At 60.2% G+C, this 25,846-nt stretch overlaps 3 protein-coding genes across 7 annotated transcripts; 1 reads left to right on the top strand and 2 right to left on the bottom strand.

Moving 5' to 3' along the window:
• Window positions 1-140: 140 nt before the first annotated feature.
• CLCNKA (chloride voltage-gated channel Ka) lies at window positions 141-4,827 on the top strand. Of its 3 annotated transcripts, XM_075027593.1 has the most exons (19): window positions 142-358; window positions 452-580; window positions 702-830; window positions 934-1,073; window positions 1,193-1,270; window positions 1,367-1,445; window positions 1,519-1,644; window positions 1,772-1,856; window positions 1,951-2,052; window positions 2,459-2,543; window positions 2,632-2,808; window positions 2,906-2,975; window positions 3,313-3,423; window positions 3,516-3,729; window positions 3,825-3,958; window positions 4,033-4,124; window positions 4,205-4,288; window positions 4,425-4,511; window positions 4,612-4,827. In XM_075027593.1, the coding sequence occupies exons 1-19, from the start codon at window positions 250-252 to the stop codon at window positions 4,648-4,650; spliced, it is 2,070 nt and encodes a 689-aa protein (XP_074883694.1). In that variant the 5' UTR covers window positions 142-249; the 3' UTR covers window positions 4,651-4,827. The 3 variants fall into 3 exon arrangements, with proteins under 3 accessions (XP_074883695.1, XP_074883694.1, XP_074883696.1); XM_075027594.1 differs by lacking the exon at window positions 4,425-4,511 and having other exon boundaries at window positions 141-358; XM_075027595.1 differs by lacking the exon at window positions 1,951-2,052.
• Window positions 4,828-7,745: 2,918 nt separating this feature from the next.
• EPHA2 (EPH receptor A2) lies at window positions 7,746-21,634 on the bottom strand. 2 transcript variants are annotated; one of them, XM_075027592.1, is made up of 17 exons: window positions 21,451-21,634; window positions 17,494-17,561; window positions 16,152-16,815; window positions 15,222-15,377; window positions 14,790-15,122; window positions 14,556-14,680; window positions 13,711-13,870; window positions 13,507-13,606; window positions 13,338-13,393; window positions 13,135-13,260; window positions 12,863-13,045; window positions 12,502-12,563; window positions 12,162-12,371; window positions 11,928-12,077; window positions 11,630-11,823; window positions 10,244-10,399; window positions 7,746-8,476 (listed from the first exon to the last, which is right to left on the bottom strand). In XM_075027592.1, the coding sequence occupies exons 1-17, from the start codon at window positions 21,518-21,520 to the stop codon at window positions 8,371-8,373; spliced, it is 2,919 nt and encodes a 972-aa protein (XP_074883693.1). In that variant the 5' UTR covers window positions 21,521-21,634; the 3' UTR covers window positions 7,746-8,370. The 2 variants fall into 2 exon arrangements, with proteins under 2 accessions (XP_074883693.1, XP_074883692.1); XM_075027591.1 differs by lacking the exon at window positions 21,451-21,634 and adding an exon at window positions 19,124-19,915.
• A 1,707-nt stretch (window positions 21,635-23,341) lies between these two features.
• On the bottom strand, window positions 23,342-25,630 carry CPLANE2 (ciliogenesis and planar polarity effector complex subunit 2). Of its 2 annotated transcripts, none has more exons than XM_075029245.1 (6): window positions 25,531-25,630; window positions 25,018-25,144; window positions 24,771-24,923; window positions 24,549-24,673; window positions 24,312-24,451; window positions 23,342-23,775 (listed from the first exon to the last, which is right to left on the bottom strand). In XM_075029245.1, the coding sequence occupies exons 1-6, from the start codon at window positions 25,609-25,611 to the stop codon at window positions 23,526-23,528; spliced, it is 876 nt and encodes a 291-aa protein (XP_074885346.1). In that variant the 5' UTR covers window positions 25,612-25,630; the 3' UTR covers window positions 23,342-23,525. The 2 variants fall into 2 exon arrangements, with proteins under 2 accessions (XP_074885346.1, XP_074885347.1); XM_075029246.1 differs by having other exon boundaries at window positions 23,344-23,754.
• Between the last annotated feature and the right edge of the window lie 216 nt (window positions 25,631-25,846).

The raw sequence follows: 25,846 nt of genomic DNA, 5'->3' as shown, positions 1-25,846 counted from the left end.
ATTAAAATACTTATTAAATACTCCCTGCCCCGGGATGTACTTGGGGATTGGGAGCTTGAAGGTGGCAGGGGTGGAGGGGGGGGGAGAAACCCGGCTTGCTCCGGCCCGAGCGGGTCCGTTGGCTTTGTCAAGGTCGTTTTTAATGAGCTCATTTGCAAACTCAGTCCAGCAGCGGAGGCTGAGGTGGGAGGACTGGTGACGGGGTGCCAAAAAAAAGGGGGGGGTCCTGTCCCCCAAAACATCCCTGGGATGGAGCGCCCCGTCCCCGGGGGGCTGCCGGGGGAGAGGGAGGAGGAGAGGGTGCTGGTGTCGGAGAAGAGCTGGAGACCTTGCCCCAAAGCCCGGAGGAGGCTCCGAGGTGAGACACCCCCCCCACCCAAAGCGGGGGGACCTTGGGGGGTGGTTTTTTCGGGGGGTCAGCACCCCGTTGCCCCCTCCCACCACCCTGCAGGGTGCCTGGAGCGGGTGAAGCAACAGCTTTTCCGCGTCGGGGAGGATTGGTATTTCCTCTTCATCCTGGGGGTCCTCATGGCCACCATCAGCTTCGTGATGGACCTCCTCGTTGCCAGGCTCTACGAGGGTAAATGAGGGGGTCCCGTGGGGAGAGGGGGCGGTTCACATGGCATTTGGGGGTTCACCAAGGATGGGGGGAGTCTTTGAGGGGGGGGGGTGCTTCTCCCCTCCTGTCACTTCTTCTCCAGCCCACCGGTGGCTTTACCAAGAGGTTGGTGACATCTTGGTGCTCAAGTACCTCTCGTGGACCATGTACCCCATGGCACTGGCGGCCTTCTCCACCGGCTTCTCCCAAAGCATCACCCCATACTCGGGAGGTGAGCCGGCTGCACCCCAACCTGCCTTGCTCCCCAAAACTCCCCCCCCTCCCCACCCCCCGTAGCAGGGGGACCCCTAAAATTTTGATTCCACCCCCCCCAGGCTCTGGCATTCCAGAGCTGAAGACCATCCTGACCGGTGTGGTGCTGGAGGACTACCTGGCCATCCAAAATTTCGGAGCCAAGGTGGTGGGGTTGACCTGCACCCTGGCGTCCGGCAGCACCGTTTTCCTCGGCAAAGTGGTAAGGGATCGATCTCCCGTCATCCCCGGTTCTCGGCATCGCCGGCGGTTTAGCTTGGTGCCGAGGTGGTGGTGGGGGGGAACGCTCAGCGCCGTGTCCCCCCCCCGCTTGGCACCCAGGGTCCCTTCGTCCACCTCTCCGCCATGGCCGCGGCGTATTTGGGGAAGATGCGGACCTCAGTCACGAGGGAGTACGAGGTGGGGATGTCGTCCCCCTCCTGAAAATTAGGGGGTATTTTATTTTACACCCCCCCCCCAAAATTGGGGTTATGACTAACCCCCTCCCCCCCGCAGAATAAATTCAAGCAGAACGAGATGCTGGTGGCAGCACAAGCCGTCGGGGTGGCCACGGTTTTCGGGGCACCCATCAGCGGTGAGGAACCCCCGCCCCACCCCACCCTGGGGACCCCCAAACCTCCCCCTAAAGCCCCCCCCCATTTTTCCAGGGGTGCTTTTCAGCATCGAGGTGATGGCCTCCCACTTCGCCGTGCGGGATTACTGGCGGGGCTTTTTTGCTGCGACCTGTGGTGCCTTCATGTTTCGCCTCCTCGCTGTCTTCAACAGTGAACAAGGCAAAGCAGGGCGGGAGGATACAGCCCTTCCCCTTTGCCCCCCCCCCCCCCGGGGGGGCCCCTATAGCATTTTTGGGGTGCCCACCCCCAAAACCATGCACTCATTCCTCTACCACCCCTCCCCCAGATACCATCGCCGCTGTTTTTAAGAGCGACCTCAAGATTGATTTCCCCTTTGACCTGCTGGAGACTTTCTTTTTTGCAATTTTGGGGTAAGGAGGGCCCTGCCTGTACCCTTGCCTGTACCCCTGCCTGTACCCCTGCCTGTACCCCTGCCTGTACCCCTGCCTGCCCTCTCCTCCGCAGGGCTGTCTGCGGGCTCGTGGGCTGCGCCTACCTCTTCTGCCAGCGCTGGTTGCTGGCGGCCGTCAAGGAGAACCGGCTCACAGCCAAGCTGCTGGCCACCGAGTTCGTACCGGGCGTCCGTCTGTCTGCACCCTGCGTGTCCGTGTGTCCCCCGCCACGCACCCTGCGCACACTGCACCTCCACCCCAGGCACCCCGGGCGTCCGCGCGTCCACCCCGTGCACCCTGTGCATCAACCCCAAGCACCCTCGAGTGTCTGCGCGTCCACCCCATGCACCTTGGGTGTCCGTGTGTCCGCCCCGTGCGCCCTGCGTCTCCGTATATCCACTCCAGGCATCCTGCGCATCCACCCCATGCACCCTGGGTGTCCGTGTGTCCACCCCACGCACCTTGGGCATCCATACGGCCGTTCCACCCACCACTCCCCTGGTCATCCATGGGCTCACCCCATGTACCCCGTCCGTCCGTCTGTCCCCACGCCCCCCAGCGCCACCTCTCCCCCCCTCCAGCAAGCCCGTCTACACGGTGCTGGTGGTGCTGCTCCTCGCCTCCATCACCTTCCCGCCCGGGCTGGGGCAGCTGATGGCCTCCAGGGTGAGTGGGGGGGCAGGCACGGGGCTCCCCAGGGCACCCCAACACGTCCCGGTGGGTGCTCAGGATGCCCGTCTGTCTGTCCTTCCAGCTCACCATGAAGGAGTATCTCACCTCCCTCTTCGACAACCGTACTTGGGGTGTGCTGGTCCCCAACGCCTCCTCGGTGGCCGACCCCCCCGGCGTGGACCCTCGGGGGCTCTGGCAGGAGTGGTACCACCCCTCCGCCACCATCTTCGGCACCTTGGCCTTCTTCCTGCTGATGAAGGTAGCTGTGCCCGTGCCCCCCCCCCTGCCCCAGTCCCTATGTGTCCCCTCCCCGAGATGGTGTCCCCATGGGAATGATTCCCCCCCCCCCCCCCCAGTTCTGGATGCTGATCCTGGCCACCACCCTGCCCCTGCCCGCCGGTTACTTCATGCCCATCTTCATCTATGGTGAGTTTGGGCATCTGCTGGCCTGGAGCGGGGGTGGATTGGGGGGGCAGCCAGCTCTAGGGGTCCATCCAGCCCTTGGGGGGGGGTGGGTAAAGGGGGGGCATCCAGTCTTTGGAGGTGGGGGTACAGGGGGTCCATCCAGCCCTTGGAGGTGGGGGTACGGGGGTTGCCTCCAGCCCCAGGAGCGAGGGTGGGGGGGGTCACATTCAGTCTCGGGGGGGGCTGCATCCAGCCCCAGGGGAGCCGCAGGAGGGTCGTCACCTCCAGCTGCACCATTTTTGGGGGGGGGGGGGGGCTGGGGTCTCCCCCCCCCTGCTCCCCCTCCCCCCCCTTTTAGGAGCCACCATCGGGCGCTTGCTGGGGGAGACGGTGGCCCTGCTCTTCCCCCGGGGTCTCCGTTCAGAGGGGGACCCACACACCGTCATCCCCGCTGGCTACGCCCTGGCCGGTGAGTTGGTGGGGAGGAGGGACACCCACGGGTGGAGGACACCCACCACCCATACACTGACCTCCCCCCTCCTCCCTGGGTCTCCACGACAGGCGCAGCTGCCTTTTCGGGCTCAGTGACCCACGCCATCTCCACGGCTTTACTGGTGTGTGAGGCCACCGGTCACCTGGGCCACGTCCTCCCCGTTGTCCTGGCTGTGCTGGTGGCTAATGCCATCACCCAAAAGCATCAACCATCCTTCTACGACGGCACCATCATTGTCAAGAAGCTGCCCTACCTACCCCGCATCCGCAGCCGGCACATGGCGTAAGGCTCTCCCTCCTCCCCCCCGCCAATAACCCCATATTTGGGGGTTATTTGCTGTGAAATTATGGAAATTTGGGGGTTTTATGGGTCACCAGCTCCTACCAAGTGGTGGTGGAAGAGTTCATGGAGCGCCAGGTGGTGGCCTTGGCCAAGGGTGGTGGCTTCGAGGAGGTGCTGGTGGCCTTGGATGCCTCCGTCAATGCCGAATACCCCGTGGTGGAGAGCGCAGGTGGGATATGGGGTATTGGGAGGGGTCACTGTGACCGGGGGGGGGACATCACCAGGCTTGTCCCTGTCCTCCAGGGTCACCCACGCTGGTGGGTACCGTCAGCAGAGCCCAGCTGGTCGCCTTCCTCCAGAGCCACAGGCATCCCCAGGCACCCTCAGGGGAGAAGGTAAACAAGGGGGTGAGCGCCCCACTGCACCCAAAAAAGCTGTTTTTCCATCCAAAAATTAACACGTCATATTTCCCAAGCTGACCACCGTGGGGACGCTTGGGGACAACTGTGCCATCGAGCCCATCATGCTCCAGCTCTCGCCGTGGACCTCCCTGCACCAGGTTTGGGTGGAAGGGGAGACACACATGTCCTGAGGGGGCTGGGACCCACCGACCCACCCCCAATTCTGTGTCACGGTGAGGGGACGCGGCAGGGGTGGCTTTGTCCCCACGCGTCCCCATTGTCACCTCCCCAAAGGCCCATCACCTCTTTGAGCTGCTGAAGCTGCAGCGCATCTTCGTCACTCGCTTCGGGGAGCTGGTGGGAGCCGTCAGCCGGGTGGAGGTGAGGGGGGGGGACGGACAAAGGGGGTGACAAAGGGGGGGATAAGTGGGGGGACAAGGAGGGGACAAGCCCCCATCCCACCTCCTCTGTCCCCTTGCAGCTGCGAAGAGCGATCGAGGAGCTCGCCAACCCCAAGTGATGACTTTTGGGGACCTCAAGGGACCCCTCCCCAGGGATGTCGCCCATGGCAAGACTGGGCGTCCTGACCCCCCCCCAGGTGATGTGGGTCCCCCTCTCCCTGGGGGAACCCAGGCATCCGGGCTCGGGGGCGGGAACGGTTCTCCAGCAAAGTATGCTTTTGCATTAAATATATCAATCCACCAATGCTTCCTCTTCTTCCTCCTCCTCCTCCCACCCCCCAACGTTCATTTTTGGGGGTCAACCCCCCCCATACCCCACAGCAGCACTCAAAGCCCCCAAATCACCTCAAAACTGCACCCAGCCCCAAGACATGAACCAAAGTGCCCCAGTCTCTGCGACCATCCCCCCCCAGACCCCACCCCCTACAATTACTGGCACTTAATTATCCTTAATTATTGCAATTAATAAGAGTGGCAGGTGTTTTGTGAACCCACGATCCTGGGGGAAATGGGGGGGGGGACTGAGCCTTCTCCTCGGCTCTTTGGTGCCCCCCCCCAAACTGGGGCGCAGCATTTTTGGGGGGAGCGGAGGGTGCGGCGGACGCTAACAAAGATGTAATTAAACCTGCCTGGGTAATTAAGCACGGCGGGGCAGGTTGGGTGAGGCGGGCATGCCCGGGCTCAGCCGGAGGAGAGGTGAAGCGGGGTCAGCGCCAGGGAGACACCCCAAAAGCGGGGCAGGCGATGGGAGAGGCACTAGGATGGGTGCTGGGGTGGGGGTGAGGCTGCTGGGAGCAGGGATGGGCTGCAGCACCCATGTGCTCTGAGGAGGGTGCTCAGTGGGGTGAGGGTGCTTGTAGGTGATGGGACCACAGCACCCACATCACTTTGGAAGGATGCTGAGTGGGGTCTGGGGACCACAGCACCCATATCACCCACGCTGGGGGCTCAGTGGGGTGAGGGGACCATGGGGAGGGGGTCTGCAGCACCCATATCACCCATGGTGGGTGCTTGGTGGGGTGAGGGTGCTCGTAGGGTGATGGGACCACAGCACCCGCGTCACTGGGGGAGGATGCTCAGTGGGGTATGGGGACCACAGCACCCATGTCACTGGGGAAGGATGCTCAGTGGGGTATGGGGACCACAGCACCCGTATCACCCACGCTGGGGGCTCAGTGGGGTGAGGGGGACCATGGGGAGGGGGTCTGCAGCACCCATATCACCCATGGTGGGTGGTTGGTGGGGTGAGGGTGCTCGTAGAGTGATGGGACCACAGCACCCGCGTCACTGGGGGAGGATGCTCAGTGGGGTATGGGGACCACAGCACCCATGTCACTGGGGAAGGATGCTCAGTGGGGTATGGGGACCACAGCACCCATATCACCCACGCTGGGGGCTCAGTGGGGTGAGGGGACCATGGGGAGGGGGTCTGCAGCACCCATATCACCCATGGTGGGTGGTTGGTGGGGTGAGGGTGCTCGTAGGGTGATGGGACCACAGCACCCGCGTCACTGGGGAAGGATGCTCAGTGGGGTATGGGGACCACAGCGCCCATATCACCCACGCTGGGGGCTCAGTGGGGTGAGGGGGACCATGGGGAGGGGGTCTGCAGCACCCATATCACCCATGGTGGGTGGTTGGTGGGGTGAGGGTGCTCGTAGGGTGATGGGACCACAGCACCCGCGTCACTGGGGAAGGATGCTCAGTGGGGTATGGGGACCACAGCACCCATGTCACTGGGGAAGGATGCTCAGTGGGGTATGGGGACCACAGCACCCATATCACCCACGCTGGGGGCTCAGTGGGGTGAGGGGGACCATGGGGAGGGGGTCTGCAGCACCCATATCACCCATGGTGGGTGCTTGGTGGGGTGAGGGTGCTCGTAGGGTGATGGGACCACAGCACCCGCGTCACTGGGGGAGGATGCTCAGTGGGGTATGGGGACCACAGCACCCATGTCACTGGGGGAGGATGCTCAGTGGGGTATGGGGACCACAGCACCCATATCACCCACGCTGGGGGCTTAGTGGGGTGAGGGGACCATGGGGAGGGGGTCCACAGCACCCACATTGCCCATGGAGGGTGCTTGGTGGGGCGAGGGTGCTCCTAGGGTGATGGGACCGCAACACCTACGTCACTTGGGGAGGATGCTCATTCGTGCCCCACTCATGGGGACTGTAGCACCCGTAGCACCCACAGCACCCGTATCCCCTTCCCTGGCTGTCACCCCGTGCCTGCTCCCATGGGGAATGGGCCAGGAGTTTGCTGGAACCGAGCCCCAGGCACTGGGATGGCAGCAGCGGGGGTGCCCTGCTTACCCCATGCCTCAGTTTCCCCATCACCCTCATCCGGCCCCACCATAGGCAAACAGAGATAAGGTGCTGCCGGGTGCTGCCGCGCACCCAAATCCGGTGTCCCATTCCCCCCCCCCCCATCTTGGCGGTTTCTCGCTGGGCGCTGCTGGACTTTGAGCCGGGACTGAGGGCGGTGGCAGGGCTGAGACCGGCAAACTCGTGTCATGCATGGGGCTCGAGACCAGCCAACTCGTGCCATGCATAGGGCATCCACAGGCCCGAACGCCCCGAAACGGGGTGAAAAACCACTCAAACGGCAGCTTTTGCAGCAAGATGCTCGTCCCCCCTAAACCGCCACCCCCCCGCCCCAATTTTTATGGTTTTGGGCAGAAAAAAAAACCTTTTTCCGGCTTTTTTCTACCCAGTTATTTGCAGGCACCGGGCAGCCGGCCCCGCTGCTGCCGTGGCTTGGGTTTGGCTTTGGGGGAGCGGCGGGTGATATAAAGGCCAAATTCCTCGTGGGTTTTGCCGAGGAAAAGAGGCCCCGGATGGGAAATGTTCCTTGAGGTGTGTGCAACCCCTCAAAAACCCCCTTAAAAAAAAACCTTTTAAAAAAACTTTAAAACCCCTTAAAAAAATCCTTAAAACCCCTTAAAAACCCTTTTAAACCCCCCTAACTCCCCTTACAAGCCCCTAAACTGCCTTAAAATCCCTTTAAAAACCCCTTAAACTCTTTAAAAAGTCCTTAAAACTCCTTTAAAACCACTTAAAACCAGGGGGAAAAGCCCCCCATCCCTCTCTGCCCCCAAATTCCTGCAATCACTGCAAGCCAGTGAGAAACAACAATAGTGTAGAAAACAAAACAGCACATTTTTATTCAAATCAAAACCCCATGAAAATACCCCAAACCCCTGAAAATCCATTAAAAAAAAGGAAAAAAAAAAAAAAAAAAAAGGATCCGGGTTTTTTTTTTTTCCTTAATTTTTCCCCTTTTTGCTCTCCCGAATCTGACACGACCTTTGCTTCCTTGCAATAAATATACAAAAATAGAATAAATTAGGTTAAAAAATAAAAGGAAAAGGTAACACTGGCAGATCAGCGTTAAAGGGGAAAATAAAACCACTCAAAAACCCGGTGGGAGAGGAATAAATAGGGAGAAAAAAGCAAAAATAAGCCAGTTTTGGGGCTGAGCGCCCCCTTTTTTTTTCTTGAAATGTGGGGGAAAAAAAAAGTGGACCCCCCCAACACCTCCTCTAGCCCAAAATGAGCTTGAAATTTAATTTTCATAATTTTTTTTTTGGGGGGGGGGAAGGATGGGGGTGACACCCATTTCATCCCCAACCCCGGGGATAATATTAATAATAATACTATAAAAAAACCCTTAATAATAATAGAAATAATAAATAAACCCCTCGGGGAGGAGGGGGGGGAGGGCTTGTCTTCATTTGGTTGCTTTCAAGTATTTTGGGGAGTGCAGGGGGAGGGTTAAATGGGGACCCCCCCAGCGCCGACCTGCTCCTGCAGCCCCAGCAGGCTGTAGGCGATGCGCTTCTGGTGCCCTGGCAAACGCACCCCGATTTTCTTGATGTCGCTGGAAATAAGCAAGGGGGGGGGAGAAAATAAAATATAAGGGTTATTGGGGTGGAAAAAGCCTAAAAAGGGTCCAGGTGGGAATGGGGTTTGGTGGGGGAGGAGCATCCCCCAGGGATGGATCCAGCCCTGAGCATCCCCTGGGACCGGATCCAGTCCCAACCCCCCTCCCTGCTTTTGGGGGACCCATCGCTGCCGCCTCCCCCCACAACTGGGCCATTCCCAGGCGACTGAAAGCCGGACACAGCTCATCCCGACCTCTCCGGCCGGATCCTGGCCAGGGAATATCTAATTTTATCCCGTCCCCTTGGGCCAACAACGCCAACGCCACGGAAGCGGTTTCCTTTCCCAGCACGTCCCTGTCCCCGTGGGAGCTGGAGGGGATGGTGTGGGGACACCAAGGGGACACACCATAGGGACAGCATGGGGATGGTATGGGGACACCATGGGAATATCAAGGGGGCAGCATGGGGAGACCATAGGGACGGTATGGGGACACCATAGGGACACCACGGGGACACCATGAGGATACCGTGGGGACAGCATGGGGACACCAAAGGTACAGTATGGGGACACCATGGGGACACCACAGGGACAGTATGAGGATACCGTGGGGACAGCATGGGGACAGTATGGGGACACCACGGGGACAGTATGAGGATACCGTGGGGACAGTATGGGGACAGTATGAGGATACCATAGGGACAGCATGGGGACACCAAAGGTACAGTATGGGGACAGTATGGGGACACCGTGGGGACAGTATGGGGACACCGTGGGGACACCGTGGGGACAGTATGGGGACAGTATGGGGATACCATAGGGACACCACAGGGAACAGTATGAGGACACCGTGGGGACACCGCAGGGACAGTATGGGGATACCGTGGGGACAGCATGGGGACAGTATGGGGACACCGTGGGGACACCACGGGGACAGTATGAGGATACCATGGGGACAGTATGGGGACACCACAGGGACAGTATGAGGATACCATAGGGACAGCATGGGGACACCAAAGGTACAGTATGGGGACAGTATGGGCACACCGTGGGGACAGCATGGGGATACCGTGGGGACAGCATGGGGATACCGTGGGGACAGCATGGGGACACCAAAGGTACAGTATGGAGACAGTATGGGGACACCGTGGGGACAGCATGGGGATACCGTGGGGACAGCATGGGGATACCGTGGGGACAGCATGGGGACACCAAAGGTACAGTATGGAGACAGTATGGGGACACCGTGGGGACAGCATGGGGATACCGTGGGGACAGCATGGGGACACCAAAGGTACAGTATGGGGACAGTATGGGGACACCGTGGGGACAGTATGGGGACACCGTGGGGACACCGTGGGGACAGTATGGGGACAGTATGGGGATACCATAGGGACACCACAGGGAATAGTATGAGGACACCGTGGGGACACCGCAGGGACAGTATGGGGATACCGTGGGGACAGCATGGGGACAGTATGGGGACACCGTGGGGACACCACGGGGACAGTATGAGGATACCATGGGGACAGTATGGGGACACCACAGGGACAGTATGAGGATACCGTAGGGACACCATGGGGACAGTATGAGGATACTGTAGGGACAGCATGGGGACAGCATGGGGACACCATGGAGACACCATGGACACAGTAGGAGGATACCATGGGGAGAGTATGGGGACACCAAGGATACAGTATGGGAACATTCTGGGGACAGTAGGAGGACACCATGGGGACAGCATGGGGATAGTATGGGGACTCACTCGGCGGTCATCTGCAGGACCTTCTCGATGGTGCTGTAGCCCGAGGCCATGAAGTGCTCTGTGTACTGGGGCATCCTGATGGACTCCAGCCACTCGGGGACGGAGCGGAAGGGGACGCCCTCCGAGCCACTGGTGCTGGGCAGGCGGATGGACACCCTGAGTGGGGGGGACACGGGGTGGGGGTGGGGCGTGAGAAACGGGGCGGGAATAGGGGGATGCAAAAATGGTGCAGAAATGGGAGGGTGCAAAAATAGGTGTGACCATGGAAGGATGCAAAAAATGAGGCAGAAATGCAACGCTGCAAAAAAACAACGTGAAAATGGAAGGATGCAAAAAATAATGCAGAAATGCAAAGATGCAGAAATGCAAAGATGCAGAAAGTGATGCGAAAATGGAAGGATGCAAAAAGTAATGCAGAAATGGAAGGATGCAAAAATAATGCAAAAATTGAAAGATGGAAGAAATGGTGCAGAAATTGAAGGATGCAAAAAGTGATGCAAAAATAGAGAGGCAAAAAACCCAAAAAGCATAAATGCAAAAAAGCAACACTTAAATGTCAGGCTGTGGAGATGCCTAAAACAACCCCCAAATGCAAAGATGCAAAAAGTAACGGCAAAAGCCCAATGCAAAACAGAATGCAGGAAAGCAAAAGTATAACACAAATAGCGCAAAAAAAAAGGCGAGAGGCGATGTGAAAATGCCCAGTTGTAAAAAAGAACGCAGAGATGTGAAGATGCAAAGAGTAATGCAAAAAGTGGAAATGCAAAAAATGAGGCAAGGATGCTAAAAAGCAAGAAACAATGCGAAAATGCCAAAGGGAAAAAAAGCGCTAAAATGCGCAGATGCAAAGAAGCAGAAGAGTGCAAGAATACAAAACCAATTAAAAAATGCAAAGACGTAGAAAAGAATGCAAGAATATAAAATAGCAAAAGCAATTAAAAAAAAGCACAGATGCAAAGAAGTGTGCAAGAATGCAGAGATGCAGAAAGCAATGCAAGAATGCAAAGGTGCAAGAATGCAGAGAGGCAAAAAGCAGTCAAAGAATGCAAAGAAGCAATAAAGAAGTGCAAAAACGCGGAGATGCAAAAACCAACGCAAAAACGCGGAGATGCAAAAACCAACGCAAAAACGCGGAGATGCAAAAACCAACGCAAAAACGCGGAGATGCAAAAACCAACGCAAAAACGCGGAGATGCAAAAAGGAGTGCAAGAATGCAAACCTGCAAAAAACGATGCAAAAAAAGAGCAAAGGTGCAAAAAGCAATGCAAAAAAAAAAAAAGCAAAGGCGCACACGAGCATGCAAGAGTGCAATACTGCAAATTGCAACCCCCTTCCTTACCCCCCCCCCTCCGCTTTGCCCCGTCCCGTCTCTCTCCGTAGCTCACCGGGGGTCAAAGTCCGCCAATGCCTTGAGGGACTCGGGGGCACGGATGAGCTTGTCGAGGATGCTGACGATATCGGCAAACTTGGGGCGCCGGCTGCGCTCCTGCTGCCAGCATTGCATCATCAGCTGGTAGATGGCGGAGGGACAATCCAGGGGAGCGGGGAGGCGGAAGCCCTCGTTGATGGCCTTCATCACCTACGAGGAGGAGAAGGACGTTGAGTGGTGCTCCTGCCCTCAAAAAGCTGTTCGTTTGCAAGAACCCCCCCCAAAATTGGTGGTGGAGGAGTGTGGCTGCTCACCTCGTGGTTTGAGAGCTCCCAGTATGGTCGCTCGCCGTAAGACATCACCTCCCACATGACGATGCCGTAGCTCCAGACGTCGCTGGCGGAGGTGAACTTGCGGTAGGAGATGGCTTCGGGTGCCGTCCAACGGATGGGGATCTTCCCTCCCTGTGGCAACACTGGGGTCAACCCTGCACCCCCCCAAAAACACATCCCCACCGTGGCCAACCAGCCCACCTTGGTGGCACTTACGCTGGTGGTGTAGGTGGCTTCGGGGTCATCTTCCAACACCCTTGAAAGCCCAAAATCAGACACCTTGCACACCAGGTTGCTGTTCACCAAGATGTTCCGGGCGGCCAGATCCCGGTGGACGTAATTCATGTTGGCCAAGTACTTCATGCCGGCGGCAATGCCCCTCAACATCCCCACCAGCTGGATGACGCCAAATTCCCCCTCTTTTTCCTGGGAAAAGGGGAGAAGCCGGCCTCGAATCTGCCTCTCGTTCTACCTCCCATGGTGGGTTTTGGTGGTTCCGTCACCCGGTAATCCTTGCCCAGGGTGGGGGGACATGTTGCCACCATGCTTCACCTACCCGTAGGAATTTATCCAGCGCGCCGTTCTCCATGTACTCTGTGATGATCATGAAGGGCTTGTCTGTATAAAAAAAAAGATCCAAAATGAGTCAAAAAAACCCCCAACCCTCCCCCAAAATCCCCCCCCCAAATCCCATCCCTCCCAAAAAACCCAACCCCAAAAGCTCCCAGCCCTGCAAAAAAACCAACAAATCCCCCCCTCAAAAAACCCAAAACAACCCCCAATCCCCCCAAAAAAACCCAAAAGACCCCCCCATCATTGCTCAAAACCCTATTTTTATTTAGCATTTTTTTGGGGTGTTCCACAGGGAAATTGTTTTTTTTGGGGGGGGGGAAAGGGACGGGACGGGGGACACTTACACTTGGAGACGACCCCTTCCAGGCGAATGATGTTGTGGTGGCAGAACTGGCCCATGATGGTGGCTTCGCTCAAGAAGTCCACCCGTTGCTTCTCCGTGTAGCCCACCTTCAAGGTCTTGATGGCCACTGGCACCTCCTTCTTACCACGCTTTAGGGTGCCCTTGTAGACCTCCCCAAATTCACCTGCTCAGAGGAAGGGGGGGACGTTTAACCTCCCACCCTGGTTCAATTTTGGGGTGTCTTTGGAGTGATGAAGCCACCTGAGGACCTACCGGCGCCGATGACCTTCTGGCGGGTGATGGAGGATGGAGGAATCTCGGTGGTGAACTTGAGCATGGCTTGGTTGGGGTCTTCATAGGTGTGTGGGTCAACGTAGGTCTTGAGGGGTTTCAGCTGGTCTGTGGGGTGCCAGGGGGAGTCAGCACCCATGTCACCCCCCACCCATCCCTGTTGACTCCACTGTCCCATTGCTCACCTGACTTGGAGAAGTAGACATCCTCAGCGGACTGGCGCGGCCGTGACCTCCTCCTCCTGCGGAAAAGCAGCGTTTTGCCCCCCAAAATCACCCCTCACCCATCTTTGGAGGTGGAAAAATGGTATTTTGGGGTTTTGGGGGGATTTTGTGTGGGGGGGTATCTCCTTACCGCCGGAGAACATAGAGGAGAACAGCCAAGAGAAGGACAACGAATAAGACACCAGCAACGGAGCCGCTGATGACGGCGGTGGATGCCATGCCCTCGGCGCCTGCGAGGACGATTCAGGGAGGGGGGGGTGTTGGGGTGAACTGTGCACCTCCTCAACCCCCACCCCCCGCCAAAATCCTTCCCCCCCATCCCCGAGATCCTCACCCTCAGGCAGGGTCTCGAACTCGTGCTGGGGGCTGTAGGCACCGTGGCCATCCTGGGTGAGCGCCTGGACCCGCACCACATAGGCGGTGGCAGGGGACAACTTGGGGAGGGTGACAGAGGTGCCCTCGCAGCGCAGCACCGAGTAGCTGTTCTCGTCCACCTGGGGACATGGGTGGGGGTGAGATGGGTGGGGGCAAGGATGGAGATGACATGGATGGAGGTGACACAGACAGAGGGGTGACATGGATGGAGGTGACATGGATGCGGGCAAGGATGGAGGTGACGCAGATGGAGGGGTGACACGGATGGAGGTGACATGGATGCGGGCAAGGATGGACGTGATGCGGATGGAGGTGACATGGATGTGGGCAAGGATGGAGGTGACGTGGATGGAGGGGTGACATGGATGGAGGTGACATGGATGTGGGCAAGGATGGACGTGACGCGGATGGAGGGGTGACACGGATGGAGGTGACATGGATGCGGGCAAGGATGGACGTGACGCGGATGGAGGTGACATGGATGTGGGCAAGGATGGAGGTGACGTGGATGGAGGGGTGACGTGGATGGAGGGGTGACATGGATGGAGGGGTGACATGGATGTGGGCAAGGATGGACGTGACGCGGATGGAGGGGTGACACGGATGGAGGTGACATGGATGCGGGCAAGGATGGACGTGACGCGGATGGAGGTGACATGGATGTGGGCAAGGATGGAGGTGACGTGGATGGAGGGGTGACATGGATGGAGGTGACATGGATGGGGGTGACATGGATGGGGGACACGCGTGGGTGGAGGTGATGGATTTGGGGGTGGTGGGCTGAAGCCATGACATGGGACGGACCTTCTTGCTGTAGGTGACCTCGTACTTCCAGACCCGACTCTGCTGCCGTGGTGGCACCGTCCAGGAGAGGACCAAGCTGGTGGCCGTCCGTCCATCCAGGCTCACCGATGTCACTCGAGGTGGCTCTGCCGTGAGGACAGGGATATCACAGAGGTGTCCCCATGAGGGACAGGGACATCACGGAGGTGTCCCCAATGGGGGAGGCAAGGGTGGGAGATGCTGGTGGCCCCTTACCCGTCTGGTTGACACTGATGGTGGTGGCGGCCACGCTACGGTGATGGCTGTAGGTTGACACCCCGTTCCGGGCTTCGACGGTGAAGGTGTAGTTGACGTGTGGCTCCAGGTCGGTGACGGTGACCCCCGTCCCTGTCAACCCCCGGGGGGTTTGCGAATAGCGGACCCCCCCGTCACAGGGACGGCACTCCCCGCTCTCTGGCCAGCACTGCTCGCAGGTGATGCTGTAGGTGACATCCTCACGGCCACCCGGGTCGGCGGGGGGTGACCAACGTAGCTGCACCGCGGCCCCCAGCCCCACGGCCGTGACGCCTTGTGGGGGCGAGGGGGGACCTGGGGAGAGGGGACGTGGGACAGAGAGCAGAGAGGGGGGTCAGGGGGAGGATGGCCGCACCGTGCCTCAGTTTCCACCCCCCCAAAAAGGTAACTTACGGGTGCAGGGGTCGGCGGGGGGGTCGGCGGGGGCGCGGAAGAAGCCGTCCTGGCAGGGGCAGGCAGCGGCGGCGGCAGGGGAGGGCAGGGTGTGGGGCGGGCAGGGCTGGCAGCCGCTCAGGGACACCGTGGCCTTGAAGGAGCCGGGGGGACAAGCTGGGGGGGCACACACACACAATGACACCGGTGAGACCCCAAATACCCCTTCTCTACCCACAGCATCCTCGCCCAGGTGGGTTTGGGGGGGGGGGGGGCATCACACCCCCTCCAAGCACCCAGAGTGGGTATTTTAGGGTATTTCACCTTATTTTGCAGCTTCTTTATTATTGGGACCCCACCCCAGCTCGCCCATCTCCTGGCTGAGGCCTGCCACGCTCGCTGCACTAGTGATGCTCAAGGGTGACAATCCAGGGCAGGGGGTTTTGGTGCTGCCACCTCATTCCTCCAACCCAGAGCAGGGATTTTAGGGTATTTCACCTTATTTTGCAGTTTTGTGCCCCACAGGGGGGATGGGACCCCCCCCCCCGCCCACCTCTCACCTGGCTGAGCCCTGCTGCACTCACTGCACTGGTGATGCTCAAGGTTGAGGATCCAGGATGGGGAATTTTGGGGCTAACACCTCATTTCTCTGACCCAGATTGGGGATTTTAGGGTATTTCACTTTATTTTTGCAGCTTCTATTATTATTGGAGGCCCCAGCCCACCCCTTTCCCAGCTGAGCCCTGGCCGCTTGCTGCACTAGTGATGCCCAAGGTTGAGGATCCAGGATGAGGAATTTTGGAGCCAACACCTCATTTCTCCGCCACCCCTTTCTATCTCCTGGCATGCACCGAGCGGGTGTGTCCTCAGCCCCCCCCAAATCCCCCCAACCACAGCACCTCACTCCCCCTCCACCCCCATCCCAATTTATCCCACAGCCCCAAGCGCTACCTTGGCAACTCTCTCCCACTTTCTCGTAGCCGGCCCGGCACAGGCACTCCCCGATGGGTACCAACCACTCGCCGTCGGCGTTGCAATGCAGCGCCGGAGCTTGGTCGGCCACTGCCTCCTCCACGCACGTTCCCTGCACCTTGGCCAAGGTCTGCGAATCGACGCCGGCCACCGTTTCGGGGAAGCGAGCCATACCCCGTAAAACAGCCGGGCATCTCTTGTAATAAATCCGAACGGAAAGCAATGCCACGCAAGCTCCCAAATCCTGGAAAGCCAAGTAAAAACCTTTCCGACGGAGAGGTCCCACCGATCGCACCTCAACGTTGAGTTTAACATTCCGGGAAGCAAAATCATCCTGGACAGTGATTTCATCTGGAGCGATGGTGTCAATCTTCTTGAATTGTCTCTTCTGGAAGTTGGTGCCGTAATCCACGTCGGATTCGGCGTAGTAGAGGTTGAAGGTCTCCTTGCAAGAGCCGCCACCGGCAGTGGGGAAGCTGTTGCAGTCGCGGACGGTGAATTGGAGTTCGATGAAGATGCGTTGGGCCACCCCGCGGTAGATCCAGTTGGTGCGTAGCCAGTTCTCCTGCTCACCCTCCAGCACGTTGCACACCGAGTAGATGTAGATCAAGGAGTCGTTCAGCACGTTCTGCAGCAGGTCCCACTGCCCCCCCCGAAAGAGAGAAATGGGGGTTATGGGGGGGAAACTGAGGCAGGGTGGGCAGTGCCCCTGGTCCCCGTGGATGCACTTGTCTTCATCCCCGTGGATGTCCCTGCCTCCATCCTCATGGGTGTCCCTGTCCCCATGGAGGTCTCCAACCCTATCCCGATGGAGGTCCCCATCCCAATGAATGTCCCCAACCCCATGGATGCCCCCATGCCCATCGCCATGGAGGTCCCCATCCCCATGGATATCCCTAACCCAGTCCCCATGGATGTCTCCATCCCAATGGATGCCCCCATCTCCATGGGTGACTCCACCCCCATTCCCATGGAGGTCCCCATCTCCATGGGTGTCCCCATTCCCATGTAGGTCCCCATCCCCACTGAGGTCCCCACCCCCTGGAGGTCCCTGTTCCCGTTCCCGTGGAGGTCCCCATCCCCATGGATATCCCCAACCCAGTCCCCATGGATGTCCCCATCCCGATGGAGGTCCGCATCCCCACGGATGTCCTCATCCCAATGGATGCCCCCATCCCCATCCCCATGGAGCTCCACCATGGATGTCCCAATCCCCATCCCCATGGATGTCCCTGTCCCCGTCCCTGTCCCCATCCCCAATGTGGGCTCTCGGAGCAGTGCTGGCCAGCAGAGCCGGATGCCTGGGTCCGTGGGTGCTCACCCCTTTGCCGTAGGGCTGGGTGAGCCAGCCCAGCTCTCCCTGTGCTTTGGCAAAGTCCAGCAGGACCACTGTGGGGAGAAGAGAGGGGAGTTACTGGGGTGAGCATGAAGCCTGGGAGATGCCACCAGGAGCCACAGATGGCCCCAGGACCTGCAGGTGCCACCAATACACCCCTTAGACCCATGGATGTCTCTGGGACCCATGGATGTCCCCAGGACACACTGATGTCCCCCAGGACCCATGGATGTCCCTGGGACCCATGGATGTCCCTGGGACCTGCAGGTGCCACCAATACACCCCGTAGACTCATGGATGTCCCTGGGACTCACAGATGCCCCCAAGGACCAGTGGATGCCTCTGGGACCCAAAGATGTCCCCCAGGACCCATGGATGTCCCTGGGACCTATGGATGTTCCTGGGACCTGCAGGTGCCACCGATACACCCCTTAGACCCACGGATGTCCCTGGGACCCATGGATGTCCCTAGGACTCACAGATGTCCTCCAGGACCCATGGATATCCCTGGAACCCACAGATGTCCCTGGGACTCATGGATATCCCCGGGATCCACAGATGTCCCCAGGACCCACGGATGTCCCCCAGGACCCATGGATATCCCTGGGACCCACAGATGTTCCTGGGACACATGGATGTCCCTGGGACACATGGATGTCCCCGGGATCCACAGATGTCCCCAGGATGCATGGATGTCCCCAGGACACACGGATGTCCCCCAGGACCCATGGATGTCTCTGAGACCCACGGATGTCCCCCAGGACCCATGGATGTCCCTGGGACTCATGGATATCCCCGGGATCCACAGATGTCCCCAGGACCCACGGATGTCCCCCAGGACGCACGGATGTCCCCCAGGACCCATGTGTATATCCCTGGGACCCAGGGATGTCCCCAGGACCCACGGATATCCCCCAGGACCCATGGATGTCCCCTGGATCCACAGATGTCCCCAGGACCCATGGATGTCCCCCAGGACGCACGGATGTCCCCCAGGACGCACGGATGTCCCCCAGGACCCATGTGTATATCCCTGGGACCCATGGATGTCCCCAGGACCCACGGATGTCCCCAGGATACGCAAACACTCCCGGGACCCACAGATAGCCCCAGGACCCACGGATGTCCCTTGGCCCCAAGGATACCCCCAGTCCCAACAGATTCCCCTGGGAGCCCCACGAGAAGACCCCCCCCAGGCATCCCCACCAAAAGAGGGGAAACCGAGGCAGAGCTCCGCACCGTGCCGAGGCTGGGCAGACCTGCTGAGGCATGTCGGCCGCCCCAGCGAGGGCGGTGGCCAGATCCAGCGCCCGGGCGAGGAAGAGGAGGCCGCCGAGGGCTGGGAGGGAAGCGCTGACGGGTGGCCCCCCCCTCCTCGGTGAATCACACCCCAGGAATGCGCCTGGACGCCTGGGTTCACGCTGGCAGGATGGGTCCCAACGGAGTGGGGGAGTTTCGGGGACGGATGCCCCCTTGCCCCCCCCCAACCTCGCCAACCGCCTCCACTGAGAACAGGTGAGCTTGTGACATGCCCCAAGAGGGTAAAGTCTTGCGGGGGGAACCCCAAGAACCTGGTCGGAGGGAGGCACACGTGGTCCCGTCGTCCCCCCCTCACCGTGCCCGGGGTCAGGAAGGATGCCGGAGCGGATATCCCGGCTTTCCTGCGGCTGGAAATCCCCCCACATGCCTTCGGAGAGCGGAAAGCCGGCAGAAGGCCGGCGCGTGAGCTGAGCTGGTGGGTTCTCTGTGGGGTGTCCCCCCCGGGGCCATGGCGGGGGTGAGTCAGGGAAGGAACCTGGGGCTGTGGCTGTTGAGTCAAGGGGTGCAGCACCCAAGGGTGCACCCACGCCTGGGGCCACTGGTGCTATTGGCACCTCCGGTGCCATCGCCATCCGCACCCCCATCCCCAATGCCACCCGCACCCGCTCTGCCATTGCTATTGCCATCACCATCGTCATCATCACCACCATCAACGTCTCCATTGCCATCATCAGCATGGCCATGGCCATCACCACCACCATGTCCAGTGCCATCAACTCCGCCGGCACCATCATCAACATGGCCATTGTCATCAACATGGCCATCACCATCAACATGGCCATCACCACCAACTCCAGCATCAACACCTCCGGCACCATCATCAACACGGCCATCGCCATCAACGCGGCCATCGCCATCATCACCATGGCCACCACCATCACCATCTGCAGCCTCTACAACATTCTCACCTTCCTCATCCATACCTACGTTGCCATCTTCATCTCCACCTCCAACCCCACCACCCCCCCTGCCTGCATCTGCACCCCCGTTGCCATCTGCTCCACCATCCCCACGACCATCTGCAGCCCCTGCACCGTTGCTGTCACTCTCCCCATCTGCATCGGCACTGCTTTTGCAATCACCATCTTCACCACCATCATCATCATCACCATCGCCGTCATCACCACCGCACTGCACCTCTGCATCCCCGTCCCATCCCTGGCTGCAGCCTTGTCCCCATCCCCAACTTCATTTTCAACCCCATCCCTGTCCTGTCCGATCCCCATCCCATCCCAATCCCCATCCTCATCCTCATCCCGATCCCTGTCCCCCCCTCCAGATGCACCCCTCCCCCCCTTAACCCCCCCCACCCTCGGGGACACCCCAAACCTCAGGTCGGGCAGTGGAGGATCCCACCAGGGCACCCAGCACCCCCCAAACCTCCCCATCCCATCGGATTTCACCCTTTCCAAACGGTGGGAAACAACCTCCCCCGCCACCCCCCCCCCCCCAAATCCCACTGCTCTCCCAGCACTTTCCCCTTTTTTGCACTTTTTTGGCCCCAAAATTGTGATATCCCCAAGGATCCCTCACAGGGATCGGCACTTTGGGAACGCGCCCTAAAGCCCGCAGCCGCGTCAGGGAGGTTGGGGGTCCCCGCCACGGGGTCACCCCCCTTCACCTTCCCCCCAGCGCTTGAAAAAACCTCATTCTAGGGTTTTTTACCCCATTTTTATTTTTTCAGGGGAGTATTTTCCATCCCAAAGCACCCCCCAGCCTCCGGTTTATTTGCATTTGGGGCCGGATCCTTCCATTTTTCCCTCGAAAAGCGACAGATTAAACCTTTCGAACGGAGTTTTTAGACACCTCCGTTTTTAAAAAATTAAATCTCTATTTAAAAAAAAGTGACTTTCCCCCTTTTTTTTTTAACATCCCCCCCCCAAACTGAGCCGGGGAAGGGTTGCGAGGTGGAGGCCGGGACGCTGCTTGTTTTTTCCCAGCACTTTTTGGGGTTTTCCTGACATTGTTTTCCAGCTCTCCGGGCCGGATCCTGCCCGGCCCATTGCCGGCCATAGGAAACACTCCATTTTAGGGTGATTTTCCCCTTTTTTTGGGGTTTGGTTTTTTAATCCCCTCCTCCCTAACCGCTCTGTCGGACTTTTTTTGGGGGGTCACCCAGCAGGATCCAGCCCCAGTGCATGAGCCGGCCGCTCTACATGGGAAAAGTTGCCCAAAACTTTTGGTTTTCCCCCCATTCTAGCCCCCCCCCCCCATTTTAGCATTCCCTCCCCCCATTTTAGCCCCCCCCCAATTTTAGCTTTTTTCTTCGCATTTTAGCTTTCTCCCCCCCCCACCCCCTTCTAACTTTTCTCCCCACTTTTGAACTCCCCCTCCCCATTTTAGCTTCCCCACCCGCAAAACGCGCTCCGGCAACCGGCGATTCACCGCCGCACCCATGGGCGCCCCTTTTTTTGGGGGGGTGAGTGTGCACCCCCCATCATCCTTTATTTTGGGGGGGGGGGGGCTCCCCCAGCCCCCCCTAACCTCTCATCCCCCCAAACTTGCCCCAAAACCACCCCACCCCTTTGAATGCCCACCCAGCAACCCCCCCCCCTCCAAGCACCCCAATAAGTGGTTTTTGGGGTGCCCCCCCCCAAAAAAAAAAAACCCCACGGAGCTCACCTTCCTCGGCTACCAGGGGGGTGACGGCGGTGAGGAAGAGGAGGGTGAGGGCTGGGGGGGTGCCCGCCATGGCGGGGGGGGTTTGGGGGGGGCCCGGGGTGCACCCCACAACCGGCGGCACCCAGCGCTGTGGGGCGTGTGGGGCTGAGCACCCCGCTCCTGTTCATTCATGTCCGAGTGATGTCACCCGGCCACGCCCTCTCTTAAAGGCATAGGAGCTGCTCCCAGGACCCACCAGTACGGGACTGGGAGGGTCCGAGCCTGCGGATGGGAAGTGGGCAGGTTTTGTTGGGGGGGGGTGAGGGGTTGTCTAGGACCCCCCCCACGGGGGGAGCACACCCGTGGCGGGGGGGTGTGTGTGTGTGTGTGTCCGTGGGCCTGGATGCGTCCCGTGGTGCTGGGTGCGTGGGTCCGGATCCGTCCCGCACCACCGTGTCCTCTCCCCAGCTCCGGTCCCGAAGGGGTTAAAGCGCCCCCCGCCAGCCCTCCCCCCCTCCCCCTTTCATTCATAAAACGGCGTGGGAAGGGAGGGGAGGGGCCACAGCCAATGGCGGCAAGGGGCGGGGCCAAGCGGCTACTACCGGCCACTCCCCCCGCCCACCAGTTAGAAACTGGGGAGGGGGGGAACTGGGGGAGGATCGGTTGGGGTGCTGGCTGGCTGTCCGTCCCTCCACCCCCCCCGTCCCTCTGTCTGTCCACCCAAGGCTCCTTCCGTCCCTCCCCCTGCCCCGGACAGCGGGGGGGGGGTGTGTGTAACTGGGGGGGGGGGGGGGGGGAGGTAACTGGGGAGGAGAGGGGGGTGTTGCTGGTTTGGGGGGGCTCTGTCCGGCCCCCCCCTTTCCCGCATCCTCTGGGCCGGAAAAAGGTCGGACCAGAAATCGGCTTTTTCCGGCCTAAAAATAATGCCGCTTTACTGCTGTGCCGGGGAGGGGAGGGGGGCCCAGCCTGGGGGGGCTGGATCGGGCCCCAGCACCCCAAATCCCCCGGCAGCCCCACCCCCATGATCCTGCAGCACCCTAAATCCTGCATTATCCGTAGCATCCCCCCAGCACCCCAAATCCCCCAGCACGCAAAATCCCACAATGTCTGTGCAGCACCCCCATCTCCATCACCCCCAGCACCCCAAATCCCCAGCACCCTCACCCCATGATCCCGCAGCACCCCCAATCCTGCATCAGCCATAGCACCCCAAATCCCCCCCCAAATCCCCCAGCACCCCAAATCCCACAACATCTGTGCAGCACCCCACCTCCAGCACTCCCCAGCACCCCAAATCTCCCAGCATCTGTGCAGCACCCCCATCTCCAGCACCCCCAGCACTCCAAATCCCCCAGCACCCCAAATCCCCCATTTACAGCACCCTCAGCACCCAAATCCTGAATCAGCCATAGCACCCCAAATCCCCCCCAAATCCCCCAGCACCCCAAATCCCCCATTTACAGCACCCTCAGCACCCCAAATCCTGCATCAGCCATAGCACCCCAAATCCCCCCAAATCCCCCAGCACCCCAAATCCCACAACATGTGTGCAGCACCCCACCTCCAGCACTCCCCAGCACCCCAAATCTCCCAGCATCTGTGCAGCACCCCCATCTCCAGCAACCCCAGCACTCCAAATCCCCCAGCACCCCAAATCCCCCATTTACAGCACCCTCAGCACCCCAAATCCTGCATCAGCCATAGCACCCCAAATCCCCCCCAAATCCCCCCAGCACCCCAAATCCCACAACATCTGTGCAGCACCCCACCTCCAGCACTCCCCAGCACCCCAAATCCCCCAGCATCTGCAACACCCCCCGGCACCCCAAATCCCCCAGCACCCCCATCCCCATGATGCCATTGCACCCCAAATCCCCCAGCACCTCAAATCAGATGAACTCGGGCACCCAGGGATCTTTTTGGTGGAGAAATGTGGATTTTGGTCAAAAAAGCGCCTTTTCTCCTCCCATTCCACTTGCCCCCCCAGCCCCCCGAAATCACAGGTGTGGACCAGTAGCGCTGTTTAATGGCGGAGGGGGGGGGAGGCCAGAGGCCACGGTGAGGGCCCCCCCCAAACCCACCCCACAATAGGGGGTTCAGGCTGGGGGGGACCCCTCGTCCCCCGGGGCGACGCCGGCGGCGATTTGGTCCCGACGCCAGAGCCTCTCGACCAAAGCGTCGAGGAGGGGGGCGACCCGGGCCAGCCCCTCGCGTCCCCCCCTGGCCCCCGGCCCGCTGCCCGCTCGTAGCACCGGCAGCCCCCAGGTCTCCTCAAAGGCCGTCACGTCCCCCTCCGTCACGTGTGCCTGCGGGGACAGGTCGAATCTGGGTTGCGGGGAGGGGGGACATACAGTTAAGGGAAACGCCAACACCCCGAAAAATCCCTCCCAAAACCCCATAAAAATAAGTGGGAGCTGTGAGTCCATTGGTGGAATGAAGTGTGCACGTTCTCAGCCCACCAAAGTACCGAGTGGTGCAAAATATGGGGGCGCAAACCCGCTTGTGGGGTTACACACGTGGTCGAGGGAGACACCAACACCCTGAAAAATGCCCCCAAAACCCCGTAAAAATAAGTGGGAGCTGTGAGTCCATCGGTGGAATGAAGCATGCGCGTTCTCAGCCCACCAAAGTACCGAGGGGTGTGAAATATGGGGGTGCCAACCTGCTTGTGGGGGGGACACATGCAGTCGAGGGAGACACCAACACTCTGAAAAGTCCCCTGAAAACCCCATGAAAATAAATGGGAGCTGCCCATCCATCGGTGCAATGAAATATGCACGTTCTCAGCCTACTGAGATGCCGAGCGGTGTGAAATACGGGGGGTGCAAACCCACTTACGGGAGGATGCGGACCCCCGCCCCCGCCATCCCCGAGAAGGATACTTGGTGCCGACGACCACCCTAACGAGGTTTTCTTCGTCGGGACCCACCACCCGGCTCATCTGGGCTGGCAGCTCCTCGAAGGATGAGCGATCGGTGAAGGAGAAGAGAAAAAGGACGCCATCCGCTTCCTCCTTACAAGCCTGGGGAGGGTCGAGGCAGGGGGGTGACCACCATACCGGGGACGGGGCGTCCTCTGTGTCCCCCTCCCTGTTGACCGTCCCCCCCGCCCCGACTCACGGGCAGGAGATGCTCAAATTTTTTCAGGGCGCCGTCTCCGCAATCCCAAAACTGGAGCTGGAAGATGACGGGGCGACCGCTGGCCCGCAGCTTGGCCGGCCAGTAGACGGTGGTGGCCTCTATGCCTGGGGTGGGGGGGGGGGACACCCACAGGGATGGTGACCCCCAGGGGACATCGGGGGGGTTGCCGTGCGCGTGTGTCCCCCGTCCCCCGCCACGTACCCAGGGTCTCGTGGTGGACGGGGGGCACGGGGGTCCCCGCCAGCGCGGCCACCAAGGCCGTCTTGCCGACGCCGCTCTTGCCGGAGACGAAGAGTTTGTAGGTGACGGTGGGGACGGCCAAGTTGGGGGGCAGCGCCGGGCGCTCCAGCAGACCTGGGCGGGGGGGGAAGGTGTAGAGGTTTTTTTGGGGTGCTGGCACCCCAATTTTGGAGGGGATGGGTGGGGGAAGGCAGGGTGTGGGCCTCACCAAACGCTCTCCGTTGGTTCTTGGGGAAGATGGAGTCCAGGTAGGGGCGGCCGGCGGGGGAGAGGAGCCAGCCTGGCTCCAGCACCGAGCCCCCCCATGCCGCCATGTGCCCCCCCCTCCCCGAAACCTGGGTGTACAGGGAAGACACCCCCCCCCGTCCCCCTTGGGTCACTGCACCCCCGCAGCAGGGTGTCCCCCCTCACCCCCAGGGTCCCTGCCCCCCCCTCCCCAGGGTCCCTGCCCCCCTCCATAGGGTCCTTGCCACCCCCCCTGGTGTCCCTGCACCCCCTCTGGGGTCCTCCACCCCCCCGCGTGGACCCTGCACCCCAAACCCTGCAGGGGGGGTTGCAACGCAGCCCCCTCATGGGGTCTCTGCCCCCCCCATTAGCTCCTTACCCCCCCAAACATGCAAAACGGGTGCACCGCAGCCACCTGCCCCCCCCCCCCCGCCATGGGGTGTCCCTCTCCTTCCCCCCCGCGCGGTCCCTTTAAGGCGCGGCCTCTCCGCCTCACCTGCGGCCGCTTCCGCCTCGGGATGATGTCAGCGGGGGGGCGTGGCCCCGCCCGCGCCCCGCCTCCCTTTCCGCGGCGCATGCGCGGGAGGCGGGAAAGGGCAGACACGTGGAGCGAAGCGGACCCCGACCCTATAGCTTATAGGGGGGGCGGCCCTATGGGAGACCCGGACCCTAGAGGGGATGGGGGTTCCCAGCCCTGTAGGTGATATGGGGCCGGGGGGGGGGAAGCCCCCACGTGCCTGTGCTCAGCGCTGCCCGGTACGTGGTCCCCACTTTCCAGCCCCTGAAGACTTTGGGGTCCCCAGTTCCCCCCC

The sequence above is a fragment of the Buteo buteo genome, chromosome 5, assembly GCF_964188355.1.
Source record: "Buteo buteo chromosome 5, bButBut1.hap1.1, whole genome shotgun sequence".
NCBI lineage: Eukaryota > Metazoa > Chordata > Aves > Accipitriformes > Accipitridae > Buteo > Buteo buteo.
The sequence above is the reverse complement of the archived record's forward strand: the minus strand, read 5'-3'. Positions and strand labels throughout refer to the sequence as shown.

Excerpts from the sequence above, each read along its gene's own strand:
- CLCNKA (XM_075027593.1), top strand. The coding sequence starts at position 250 with ATGGAGCGCCCCGTCCCCGGGGGGCTGCCGGGGGAGAGGGAGGAGGAG. Across the intron at positions 831-933 it reads CATCACCCCATACTCGGGAG|GCTCTGGCATTCCAGAGCTG; the intron begins GTGAGCCGGCTG and ends CACCCCCCCCAG. Across the intron at positions 4,289-4,424 it reads CGTGGACCTCCCTGCACCAG|GCCCATCACCTCTTTGAGCT; the intron begins GTTTGGGTGGAA and ends ACCTCCCCAAAG.
- EPHA2 (XM_075027591.1), bottom strand. The coding sequence starts at position 19,712 with ATGGTGATGGTGGTGGCCATGGTGATGATGGCGATGGCCGCGTTGATG. Across the intron at positions 12,564-12,862 it reads GGAAGGGGTCGTCTCCAAGT|ACAAGCCCTTCATGATCATC; the intron begins GTAAGTGTCCCC and ends TTTTTTATACAG. Across the intron at positions 12,372-12,501 it reads CGCTGGATAAATTCCTACGG|GAAAAAGAGGGGGAATTTGG; the intron begins GTAGGTGAAGCA and ends CCCTTTTCCCAG.
- CPLANE2 (XM_075029245.1), bottom strand. The coding sequence starts at position 25,611 with ATGCGCCGCGGAAAGGGAGGCGGGGCGCGGGCGGGGCCACGCCCCCCC. Across the intron at positions 25,145-25,530 it reads CGAGGCGGAAGCGGCCGCAG|GTTTCGGGGAGGGGGGGGCA; the intron begins GTGAGGCGGAGA and ends CTGTACACCCAG. Across the intron at positions 24,674-24,770 it reads CGTCCACCACGAGACCCTGG|GCATAGAGGCCACCACCGTC; the intron begins GTACGTGGCGGG and ends CCCCCACCCCAG.